The following is a 13,688-nucleotide window of genomic DNA, read 5'->3' as shown; positions in this document are numbered from 1 at the left end:
AAATTGGTATTAATGATCGGAATTCAGGTGACGTCACGTAATGTAATCTGTTAGTAACAAATAGACACAATCTAATACTCTTCCTATGCTGCTCATCTGAAAAATAGATTTGACCTGTTGCCTCAGTCAGAATCGGATGAGCCTCATGTAGCTGAAGCTGAAGAAAGGGCACAACAAGCTTTCAAGGACTTGAAAAAGGTAGGGAAATTTGTAAAGAGAAAGGAAGTTCTGTTGTTAGGTAGCTCCCATGGTAGAAGTGTTGGCCAACGACTGCAGGAAAGTCTAGGTCCACAGTACCAGGTCACAAACTTTTTCAAGCCTAGTGCAGATCTGGGTCAGGTAACAAGAGGATGTAAGTTCTTTATGCAAGGATTTCATAAAGGATGATGCCGTGGTTATAGTGGTTGGTCCGGGAAATAGCATTGACAGAGACTCTGAATATTCCATAGAGACTGACCTGGTGAAGATAGCATGAGCAACAAAGCATATGAGTGTGGGATTTGTGTCTGTGTTGAGACGCCATGATCGGCCTCATTTGGACTCTTCTGTCGGGAGGGTGAACTTGGAGTTGGAGTGGCTGCTTGTGATGGATACAGGGTCCCATATTGGTTTGATTCCTGTGGATGCTATCGATAGGTGTGACTACACTAGGCATGACCTTCACCTCAATAGGAAAGGGAAGGAAAAACTGTCTGGGTTGATTGCAGAAAACTTAAGGGGGGACACTGTCACAAGTGGTAAAATACCAGTGGTCACGGGTGTCAGAAGGATGCCTTTTTTAGGATAGGGAAGTGGGAAAGAAAACGAGTTTTAAGAGAGATTGGCAGACACACTCAGTTTGAGAAAACAGATGAACAGGAGTCAGATTTTAGCATACAGCCTCCATTTAAACAATGTTTAACAGAAAGTAATAAGAAACTGCCAGTTCATCTTTGCCCAAACAGTTATAATCCAATTAGTATGCAGTATCAGTTATCTTTATTACACCAGAACATTCTGGGACTCAGAAATAAAGTTGATGAACTACTTATTTGTATTGATGAAATGAATTCATCTAACCAAATTGACATAATCTGACTCTCTGAACATCAAGTGACCACTGGTATAGATATGTTAGACATTTCAGGATTTAAGCTAGCTTCCTACTTCTGCAGAGTAGATATGGATGGAGGAGGAGTTGCCACATTTATTAAAAACTACCATAAATTCAAGAACATTGACATTAGTAAATTCTGTTTAGAGCAGCATCTAGAAGCGTTTGCAACAGAAGTAGAGTTCCATAACAGATCCTATATAATAGTAACTATTTACTGAGCACCTGCAGGAAATTATAATCTATTCATAATACATCTAGGAGCTCTTTTGGGTTATTTAACAGGAAGAAACAAAGAAATTTTGATTGCTGGTGACTTTAATACATGTTTTCTAATGCAATCTTCCAGTAAACATTTATTGCAGTTAGTAATGTTGTCTTTCAATGTAACTCACACTGTAAACTTTCCAACTAGGATCACTAAATCCTCAAGGACAGCCATTGATAACATTTTTGTAGACAAATCAAAGGAACAAAACCATATCATAAAACCTGTAATAAATGGACTGTCAGATCATGACATGCAGCTCCTTGTTTTAGATGTAAATACTAAGCAGATTATCAAGAGTTCTAAATCTGAGTACAGGAGAGTAGTCAATCAACCAAAAATTGAGTGTTTTACAAAACTGCTCAAAAATATGATCTGGAAAGATGTTTATAGTGCTCGTGACATGAATGAAAAATATAACACATTCATGAACAATGTCAGTACCATGTTTGAAAACTGTTTTCCTCTAAAAATTACTCACATTAAACAGAAGTCTATAATAAAACCATGGATTACACAAGGAATAAAGTTTTCCTGCAAGACATGAAGGAAAATGTATCTGTCGACCAAGAATAGCTACAATGCTGATGATTAAGCTAAATACAAGGAGTACTGTAAAATATTAAAAAAAGTAATTCAGACATCTAAACAAATGCACTACGAGAAGAAGATAGCAATGTCAGGGAACAAAATAAAAACAATATGGGATATAGTGAAAGAGGAGACTGGTAGAACCAGAAAGGAACAGGAGCAAATAGCATTAAGGGTAGATGACACATTAGTAACCGATGGGCATAGTGTGGCAAATGTATTTAACAAGTACTTTATATCTGTTACTGATAGAATGAGATTGTCAGGATCAGTAAATAATGCCCTTGAATATCTGAACCTAGCCTTTACAAATTGCTTCAGGTACATGAATATGTCACTCACTTCACCAAAAGAAATAACTTCCATAATAAAATCTTTAAAAACAAAGCATTCTAGAGGTTACAATGAAATATCAACAAAGTTAATTGTGGCATGTTCTTGTAAGTTTAGTACAATTCTAAGTTACTTGTGTAACCAGTCAATTATAACTGGGACATTTCCTGACTGGCTAAAATATGCAGATATTAAACCTCTATTCAAGATAGGGGACAAAGAGATACCATCAAACTACAGACCGATTTCACTTTTGCCAGCATTCTCAAAAATTTTAGAAAAAGTAATGTACAGGCAGCTTCTCAACCATCTGACCACAAAAAACATGTTATCAAGAACACAGTTTGGATTTCTGAAGGGTTCTGATATCGAGAAGGCTATTTACACCTACAGTGAAAATGTACTTAATTCATTAAATAACAAATTACAAACAGCAAGTATTTTCTGGGATTTGTCAAAGGCATTTGATTGTGTGAACCACAACATCCTTTTAAATAATTTAGAATTCTATGGTGTCATGGGCAGTGCTGCAAAATGGTTCAAGTCAAACCTCACTAACAGGAAACAAAGGGTGTCAGTGCAAGGGACTAGTGATTTATGTCATGTGATGTCCCACAAGGATCCTTCTTAGGGCTGTTGCTTCTTCTTGTGTACATTAATGATCTCTCATCAGTTACACTGCCAGAAGCAGCGTTCGTTTTTTTTTTTTTTTTTTTTTTTTTTTTTTTTTTTGCAGATGACAAGTATTGCAATAAATAGTATGTCGAGTGAGGTTCTGGAACGATCTACTAATGATATTTTCATGGATATTAATAAATGGTTTAAAGCCAACTCACTGACATTAAACGTTGAAAAGACTCACTATATGCAGTTCAGAACCTGTAAGAGGTTTCCACCCAGCATATGCATAAAGTTTGAAGAAGAGCTGATGGAAGAAGTTGACAGTCTTAAATTCCTGGCATTACAACTTGATAATAAATTCAGTTGGGAGGAGCACATCACAGAACTGCAGAAACGCCTTAACAAATCTGCATTTGCAATTCGAGTGTTAGCTGGCATAGGCGACATAAAAATGAAAAAGCTTGCATACTTTGCCCACTTTCATTCCATAATGTCATATGGTATAATATTTTGGGGTAACTCTTCAAGTCAAACAAAAGTTTTCAGAGTCCAAAAGCGTGTAATACGTATTATTTGTGGAGTAAACTCACGGACATCCTGCAGAAACCTCTTCAAAGAACTGGGTATACTAACTACTGCCTCTCAGTATATTTACTCCTTAATATAATTTGTCCTAAATAATATATCTCTTTTTCCAAAAAACAGTTCAGTTCATACATACAGTACCAGGAACAAAAATTATCTGCACAAAGACTTCAAAGCACTTACTTTAGTTCAAAAAGGGGTTCACTACTCAGGAACACTCATCTTCAATAATTTGCCAGAAAACATAAAAAAATTTAGTTACAAATAAAGATCAGTTTAAAAGGAGCCTGAAAGACTTACTAGTGGCCTACTCCATCTACTCCATTGACGAATTTTTTTATAGAAACAAATGATGTATTGTATATATTCAAACTATTAGAATTGTTATTTCAGATTAAAAAAAAAAAAAATTGACATGTTCCACATCCATGAGGATCTCCCCAGCACGGATCTATGGAACGAAAAACTAATCTAATCTAATCCTGCAGATTGGTTCCCTACCATTCAAGTGTCCAAGTAATGAAAGACGACGGTGTGGAAGGGGTGCTTGATCCTTGTTGGTCCAGAAGGAAGGGGAGAGGAGGGGCGCTGAAGATGGGGTTACCGCAATTTTTATTTCAGGTGACGCAATTGCCTTGGTGAGTCTGCTTGAGATAACATTGTTTACTCAGCAGGAACGACTTTGGTAACCTACTGCCATGCACATGATTTAGAAGCTTTGAGAACATCGTTATCTGCACATTCTTATTTCTTAATGGTTTCTACAGTGCATCTTAGTACCTGGCCAACATTGTAAAAATAAACAAACTGGCAGAATAATTATAGTAAAATCTGTTTCTCCGTTGTCAGATTTTAGGTTCTCCCGCCATTTGCGTTCTTTTCTGTTTGTACCGCCGTAATGTTCTCTCAGTTAATGGTTTTCCTGCCATTAAAAATTTCGTATAAATAACGTTCCTACATTTTGCACTTATGAATCACTACCACAAGTTTTAACATGATATTTCTTGTGTGGAAAATACAACTTATGCCTGCTCACAAACAACACGTACAATAATGTACAACATAAAACTGTACAGTCTGTTTCAGAATCTAAATGTTTTTGGGTTCTATGAGAAATATAGGTACATTTGTAGGGTTACTTTCAGAAAGTCTCCGAATATTTCGTCTTCTTACTGTTCTCAAGCTGCAATAAATCATCAAAAACAACATTTGAGTTTGTTTTTCCTCCTAAAGGCAAGGCGTGTAATGTTCGAAACAGTATGCCAGAAACAATGGGAAACCTCGCCTGTAAACAGTGGTAAGGAAAAAATGGTTGTTTTGGGAAAATGCGCAGTAAAACTGCAAAAAAAAAAAATAAAAAATAAAAAATAAAAAAAATAAAAAATAAAAAAAAATCTCGTAAGGTTGGTATACCACAAAGGTCTAGGACGTCTCCAGATACATCTTCGCTGGTCATAGAGGCTCAGTTCGAAGCGGGACTCGTCACTGAAGTCAGTTCTACTCCAGTCACTGAGATTTCAGGCCAAAGACGTGCCTGGAGACGTCGTGGACAGCGGTGACTTGACTATCGCCTGCCATACGGCCTGACAACTAGGAGGGTGGTTTGGGTGCCATTTCATGTTATAGCGGGACCCCTTTGGCTGTCATCTGCGGCACCTTTACAGCACAGCTGCACGTCGACAATATTCTGCGCTCCGTTTTGTTGCATTTCGTGGCAAGCCATCCTGGACCTACATTCCAGCACACTGTGAGAGTTTCTACCGCTCATCTTCGTACTTACCAAACTTCTACTTTGGCAAATCTCTCCCAATTGAGAACTTCGGAGTGTTATTGGCAGGGCCATCCAACCAGCTCAGGATTTTGACCATCTAAGGCAAGAGTTGGACAGAATTTAGCACGATGTCCCTCAGGAGGACATCCAACAACTCTGTCAAGCCGATTTCTGCCCCATTCAGATAATTGCTGCATGGTGCATCATTTTTTGTGTGTGTGTGTGTCTTGGAGTGTATCCAGATCTCTGGACTATATGACCTTTTGTTACAACAGATGACCACAGACTCTTTTCTACTCACACAAATTTCTCTCACAGTATCAAAGCACACAAAAGACCTGTTCACTGATAGCCCAAATAATACAGTAGCCAATTAGCTACATGTTTTGATTACATAACCCAGTCATTGGTCATGGGTGTTCACAGAAGTTTTTCCAGGGACAGGGGCCAAGACTCTAACATTACTGTTTTTGATATAAATGATTTTATCAGTTTTGAGACTAAATTTTATATTTTCTGTTAACGGTGCTGGAGAGCTTCACTGTATTTATAGGATGGCAACACAAAACCACCAAAAGGTGCTGTAATATATATACAGACAAATAGTTTCAGACAAGTGACCTCCATCATGTCACAGATACCATTACATCAGGTTCAAGGAAGATTAAAAAAAAAGGTTCAAATGGCTCTAAGCACTATGGGACATAACATCTGAGGTCATCAGTCCCCTAAAATTAGAGCTACTTAAACCTAACTAACCTAAGGACATCACACACATCCATGCTTGAGGCATTTCTTCTAAACAACCACACAGATCTTGAATGCCTCAATACTTCACTCTGCCAAGACTATGAATTTCTCAAGGGAAGTCCTGGATCATCTCTCTCTGGTATAATCCATCGCATCAGGACACGGGTTGTCCATTACATACCATTATGCCACCAGAGTTCCCTAAATCAACACTTCTTGTGGTCTGAAGTCATACACGATCGTTTGCCACACTGTGACACCAGGAGCAACACAACCGCACCGCTTCAAAACAATGGATGAATGGGACCTGCCCAGAGGTTGCTGACACTCTCAATGTCATCCAGAGTAGTGCAGAAATGCGATTCATTACCAAACATAGTGCGTTGCTATTCATCTTCAGTTCATGCTTTCTGGTCATGGCAACACTCCAAAATCAGCCATTTATGTTGTAATGTTAATGGCAGCCTATGCATAGGAGAGTAATTCACTAGTCTGGCAGCTGAGCAGTTCTAAGCGCTTCAGTCCGGAACTGCGCTGCTGCTATGGTCGCAGGTTCGAATATTTTAAATCTTCCGCAAGCTATCACTGTCTTCCCTGAGGAAGGAGCTATAGTTCTGAAAGCTAGGAAGCATATCATTCTTGAATGAGATTTTTCACTCTGCAGCGGAGTGTGTGCTGATATGAAACTTCTGGCAGATTAAAACTGTGTGCCGGACCGAGACTCAAACTCGGGACCTTTGCCTTTCGTGGGCAAGTGCTCTACCGACTGACCTACCCAAGCACAACTCACGCCCCAAGCATGACTCCTGTGAGGATGGGGCTTGGTGCTTTGGTAGCTCAGTCGGCAGAGCACTTGCCCGCGAAAGGCAAAGGTCCCGAGTTCGAGTCTCGGTCTGGCACACAGTTTTAATCTGCCAGGAAGTTTCATATCAGTGCACACTCCGCTGCAGAGTGAAAATCTCATTCTGGAAACATCCCCCAGGCTGTGGCTAAGCCATGTCTCCGCAATATCCTTTCTTTCAGGAGTGCTATTTCTGCAAAGTTTGCAGGAGAGCTTCTGTAAAGTTTGGAAGGTAGAAGACGAGGTACTGGCAGAAGTAAAGCTGTGAGGATGGGGCGTGAGTTGTGCTTGGGTAGCTCAGTGAGTAGAGCACTTGTCTGCGAAAGGCAAAAGTCTCGAGTTTGAGTCTCGGTCCAGCACACAGTTTTAATCTGCCAGGAAGTTTCATATCATTCTTACTTTTAAGTGTGTCTGTCAGTAGTTTTACATATTTGGCCAGTAATGTTGTCTTTTATTGTAATAATTTACTTTATTTGTGCAATATATTAAAGAATATATTCATAAGAGAGACTGGTGACAATTCCTTACCTTTGATCAGTCAAGTCAGATTTATATTGTTAAGAGTAAATGAAAATTATGTAAACAATTAAATTATGTAAACAATCAAACTATGTGGAGTATTGAAAGTGTGTTGTTCTTATTCTAAAAACAATAGAATTATAACATAAATTTATTTCATCCACAGATCAAAGATAATGAGGCTACTGGAACTGCAAATCTTAACTGTTACAATTCTCCTGTCAAGTGCAACAGCTTACATTCAGCACATGTCATTAAACAGTAAACAACTAGATGGTACATGGACAGTTAGAAACCAGAACAACAGTAAGTTTTTATAGTTTATAAATATATTTTACTTTTTGATGTTATGTTTGGTGTTCATAGTGACCGACTTTTGATAATAACTATCATTATTTGTCTGCATTTTTTGCAATGTGTCAGAAGTAAATAAAAAGTGACATACAATTAATCTTCTTTATTTATAAACTATTCAAGATAGCCACAGTCAAAACAGTCATAATCAAAAGATGATAATGGGAATGGACATTTTGAAACATACGGCCTCTTTTTCAAAATTTAGAGAAATAAATAATATGAGAGCCCATCTTGGCATAGACAACAAGACAGTATAAAAGAAAAAGAAAATGCACACACACACACACACACACACACACACACACACACACACACACACACACCATTTCCATTTAACTTTTCTTGCAGAGATACTGCAGCACATGTAAAACCTATTGCCAAGTCACTTTGGATATTTTCATTTGCAATTCAGTGCAGTATATTGTGTGATGTTGTAAATTCAAATGATAAATATCTTGTTCAGACTAATTGTGACATCCAATGTCATGATAAAGCTATTTTGAACATGTTTGTACACAAGAACTTGACCAGGTTCTATGTATGAATGGTCTTCTAAATGTGATTCCCTTGTTGTTATGTAGCCAAATGCATACAACTGTATTGTTAATGTAAATAACAGTGATGAAAATGGAACATTTTGTTCATTAGTGCTGTCGTGATCATGTTTTATATTTTGGGTTTATGTATGTTTTTGACTTCTTAGGCTACACTCATTATGGAGGAATCTTTCTGAATGGAGTGTCATAGATATATGACTTTCCTATGACAATGTCTTCATCCCAGCTCTGATTTGATATTTCTTTTTCACTGACATATTTCCTTTGAACCAGATTATGTTTAGTTTAAAGACTTAGCACTCGACCACAACTTAGATCGAATCATTGAGCCAATGGTAAACCAGTACCATTCGTACAGTTGCCACATCTCAAGATGACTTTCCATTTCAGTATTTATGTTGACTGATCAGTTTGATGGACCATATTGAAATGAAACATGATTATGTTACAATGCAGGATGGTGTGAATTTAGTCTACAATGATGCAGACTTTGTAGACTGTCTTTTACAGCCAGTTGGCAGGCCCCACAATTGTTCAGACCATTTATGTCATTATATTATTAAATCATGTAGGCTGTAACTGAAGAGCCTTCAGCTTGTCCTTGGGAACCATTTATGCAATATCTACATTAACATCTACATGACTACTCTGTTTTTCTACCATTTCACATTCAAACAGGTTACAGGAAAAATGAGTACTTAAATCCTTCTGTCTGAGCTCTGATTTCTTTTATTTTATTACAGTGGTCATTTCTCCTTGTGTGGGTGGGTGCCAAAAAATCATTTTTGCGTACATAGGAGAACATTGGAGATTGGAATTTTGTGAAAAGATCTCTCCACAATGAGAAATGACTTTGTTTTAATGATTGCTGCCCTAGCTTTTGCATCACATCTGTAACATTCTCTCCCTCATTTCACAGTAATACAAAAAAAGCTGACCTTCTTTCAACTTCTTAGATAATCTTTGTTCTATCTGGTAAGGATCCCATACTGCACAATAATACTCTAGTAGCTGATGTGCAAATGTGGTGTAGGCTGGCTCTTTAGTAGACCTGTTGTATCATCTAAGTGCTCTGCCAATGAAATGCAGTCTTTAGTTTGCCTTCCCCACAACTTTATCTAAGTGTTTGTTCCAGTTTAAGTTGTTTGTAATTGCAATTTGTAGGTATTTAGTTGAATTGAAAGCTTTTAGATTTGTGTGTAACCAAAATGTAATGGATTTCTTGTAGTACTCATGTGCATGGCATACACTTTTCATAATCTAGTGTCAACTGCCAAATCATATCATAGGGATATCATGTCCAAATCACTTTGCAATTGTTTTGATCTTTTGAATACTCTACTAGGTGGCACATAACAGCATCATCTGTAAACGATCTAAGACGGCTGCTCAGATTGTCTCCTAAAACATTTATATAGATTAGAAACAGCAGAGGACCCATAATACTTGGTGAATACCAAATATCACACTAGTTTCACTCAATGACTTTCTGTCTGTTAGTACAGATTGGGTCCTCTCTGAGAGGAAATATGAATTCAATTGCACAATTGAGATGACGCTCCGTAGATCCACAATTTGATTAGAAGCTGCTTGTGAGGATCAGTACTAGAGCCCATATGACATCTATTTCCATTTCTCCATCAGATTTCATTTTTTTTACTAATATTGACAGTTGTGGTAATGAATCAAAAGTAACCAAGAAGAAAAATTTTGTATCCAGCTCAGTTAAAAGGACAACACAACAGGGCCAAAAAAATTGTTATGAACAGTATTGTACTAATACCATGAAAATTACCTCTTTACAGGTATTAAGATACCAGGCCGTGTACCTGGTGGAATATTGTCAGACCTCAGGGCAGCTGGAGTTATTACAACTGACATCCATTACCGTTTCAATGATTTAAATCTACGATGGGTGTCCTATGACAATTGGACATATTCAACAACATTCTATGGTATGTTTCACACTATTGCACAGTGCATGCTTTTTTTTGTTTCACATATGTATTCCTTAAAACGAAATACTCATTTCCTAGCTGTTCTATTTCTTTTATTTTTTACAGTGAAAGGCACAACAAACAAGAATATCAGTTTGGTGTTTCATGGGATAGACACTGTATCTGATATATTTTTGAATGAAATTCATATTGGCTCTACAGAAAACATGTTTCTTCGTTACTCTTTTCCAATCACTGAAGTTGTACAGGTTTGTAACAACAGTCTTTTTCAAGTAATAGTCAACAAATATCTTATGACTATCAATCTCTGCACAAAACAGGACTGTGATGTACTGATATATACTGTATGCCTCTTATAACAGTTGTCAAGTACATTTTCTCTTGTGTTTCAGGAGATGTTTGCAATTTTGTTTTTGTAATATATGAATAGAATTAGCTCAATCAAATACAGCTCATAATATGAGTCATGCAATGCCCAGTGTTACTGGAAGAAGTCAATTTGTTGTTTGTTACAAACAAAATGTTTTTAAAGTGGAATTTTATGTGTGCATTTAAAAGGGTGGTCCAAAATTAGTCTAGTGCAATATTTACCAGCATGTATTATACAACAAAATTTGAGAAGTAATCAGCACTCCAGCAGTGAATGATTAGCACTGCTGCATGGTCCAGCACAAGAGATGGGACAATCTGAGCAAGGGAGGCATGACCAGCAAAAGTTTAGCAATATGGCAACTATAGAGGTCACAGCATCTGACTCTCATTTTAATCCTAAAGCAGACAATTAAATGCTTTGTGGATTGCACTTTTGGCAGGCAACATGTTTCTTTCGGTATCATTATAGCTGTAGACCTTTTATATCTGTTATGCAATAGTTGCTCTTTCTTGAGACTTGCTTTACAGTGACTGTGTACCATGAAGAGTCTCGCCCATCATGAACTGAACTATGAGGTGTGTATCTGTCCAGTGCTTGGTCATCTGTTCTTTCAAACATAAGCCGCAGTTGCTCTGTGTCAATGATGAACAGACAATGACCTGTAAACTGATTGTGGTGCACCACTGATCTGTGGGTGGCCCCCATCACTGTTGTTTCCTCGAACTCATCTCATGGCAAATTATGTATAAAGTTGGAATAACAACAATATGCAAAGGATAGATTGCTACTCACCTTATAGAGGAAGCATTGAGTCACAGACAGGCACAATGAAAAAGACTGCCAAAATATTAAAGCTTTTGAGCAAAGTCCTTCTTTTACAGTAGAAATCACACACACATTCAAACAAACACAACTCTCACACCTACATGGCCATTGTCTCAGGATCCTAGAGCCCAATGGCTTCAACTGTTGTTATCAGCAGGCTGTAAACTGTACACTGAATAATAGGGTTCAGAAAAATGCAATTTGAAAAAGTGTCATAGCCATCCCTGAGGAATATAAAATGGAGCACTCAGAAAGTCCACATTCTGTATTGTCAGAATTGTCATAAGGAGAAAATTTTTTGCTTGAAACAAGAATTGGCATGCCATTAAATGATGGTTAAAATCATGTAAAGTATCAGAAATTGCAAGATAAATAAGTGTAAAAATGTACTGCAATTTAGCAAAAAGTTGCTCTCTCTTCATGGACAGAGATTGTGTCAAAAATTGCTCAAGATAGCTACTAAAAAGATTTATTCAGAATCAACAAAACTTTTTAAACTGAATAACTATGAGTGCCTCAGCGATACAAATAGCCGTACCATAGGTGCAACCACAATGAAGGGTTATCTGTTGAGAGGCCAGAAAAACGTGTGGTTCCTGAAGAGGGGCAGCAGCCTTTTCTGTAGTTGCAGGGGCAACAGTCTGGATGACTGACTGATCTGGCCTTGTAACACTAATCAAAACTGCCTTGCTGTGCTGGTACTGCGAATGGCTGAAAGCAAGGGGATACTACAGCTGCAATTTTTCCCAAGGGCATGCAGTTTTACTGTATGGTTAAATGATGATGGTGTCCTCTTGGGTAAAATATTCCGGAGGTAAAATAGTCCCCCATTTGGATCTCCGGGTGTGGACTACTCAAGAGGACGTCATTATTAGGAGAAAGAAAACAGGCATTCTACGGATTGGAGTATGGAATGTCAGATCCCTTAATCGGGCAGGTAGGTTAGAAAATTTAAAAAGGGAAATGGACAGATTAAAATTAGATATAGTGGGAATTAGTGAAGTTCAGTGGCAGGAGGAATGAGACTTCTGGTCAGGTGAATACAGGGTTATAAATACAAAATCAAATAGAGGAAATGCTGGAGTAGGTTTAACAATGAATAAAAAAATAGGAGTGTGGGTAAGCTACTACAAACAGCATAGTGAACGCATTATTGTGGCCAAAATAGACACAAAGCCCATGCGTACTACAGTTGTACAAGTTTATATGCTAACTAGCTCTGCAGATGATGAAGAGATTGATGAAATATATGATGACATAAAAGAAATTATTCAGATAGTGATGGGAGACGAAAATGTGATAGTCATGGGTGACTGGAATTTGACAATAGGAAAAGGAAGAGAAGGAAACGTAGTGGGTGAATATGGATTGGGGGTAAGAAATGAAAGAGGAAGCCGCTGGTAGAATTTTGCACAGAGCATAACTTAATCATAGCTAACACTTGGTTCAAGAATCATAAAAGAAGGTTGTATACATGGAAGAAACCTGGAGATACTGGAAGGTTTCAGATAGATTATATAATGGTAAGACAGAGATTTAGGAACCAGATTTTAAATTGTAAGACATTTCCAGTGGCAGATGTGGACTCTGACCACAATCTATTGGTTATGAACTGTAGATTAAAACTGAAGAAACTGTAAAAAGGTGAGAATTTAAGGAGATGGGACCTGGATAAACTGAAAGAACCAGAGGTTGTACAAAGTTTCAGGGAGAGCATAAGGGAACAATTGACAGGAATGAGGGAAAGAAATACAGTAGAAGAAGAATGGTTAGCTTTGAGGAATGAAATAGTGAAGGCAGCAGAGGATCAAGTAGGTAAAAAGACGAGGGCTAGTAGAAATCCTTGGGTAACAGAAGAGATACTGAATTTAATTGATGAAAGGAGAAAATACAAAAATGCAGTAAGTGAAGCAGGCAGAAAGGAATACAAATGTCTCAAAAATGAGATTGACAGGAAGTGGAAAATGGCTAAGCAGGGATGGCTAGAGGACAAATTTAAGGATGTAGAGGCATATATCATTAGGGGTAAGATAGATATTGCCTACAGGAAAATTAAAGAGACCTTTGGAGAAAAGAGAACCACTTGTATGAATATCAAGAGCTCAGATGGAAACCCAGTTCTAAGCAAAGAGGGGAAAGCAGAAAGGTGGAAGGAGTATATACAGGGTCTATACAAGGGCAATGTACTTGAGGACAATATTATGGAAATAAAAGAAGATGTAGATGAAGATGAAATGGGAGATATG

The 13,688-nt window shown here is 37.7% G+C and overlaps 1 protein-coding gene across 2 annotated transcripts in view; it reads left to right on the top strand.

Moving 5' to 3' along the window:
- The window catches only part of LOC126484756 (beta-mannosidase), a 254,100-nt gene that overhangs the window by 86,627 nt on the left and 153,785 nt on the right, over positions 1 to 13,688 (top strand). For both annotated transcript variants that reach the window (XM_050108354.1, XM_050108362.1), the window contains 3 exons: positions 7,539 to 7,678; positions 10,092 to 10,241; positions 10,350 to 10,492. In XM_050108354.1, the coding sequence (XP_049964311.1) occupies positions 7,539 to 7,678; positions 10,092 to 10,241; positions 10,350 to 10,492 (433 nt within the window). The remainder of the gene's footprint in view (positions 1 to 7,538; positions 7,679 to 10,091; positions 10,242 to 10,349; positions 10,493 to 13,688) is intronic.

The sequence above is a fragment of the Schistocerca serialis genome, chromosome 1 (genome assembly GCF_023864345.2).
Source record: "Schistocerca serialis cubense isolate TAMUIC-IGC-003099 chromosome 1, iqSchSeri2.2, whole genome shotgun sequence".
In the NCBI taxonomy this organism is placed as follows: Eukaryota; Metazoa; Arthropoda; class Insecta; order Orthoptera; family Acrididae; genus Schistocerca; species Schistocerca serialis.
This window is presented reverse-complemented; position numbering and strand designations above follow the sequence as displayed.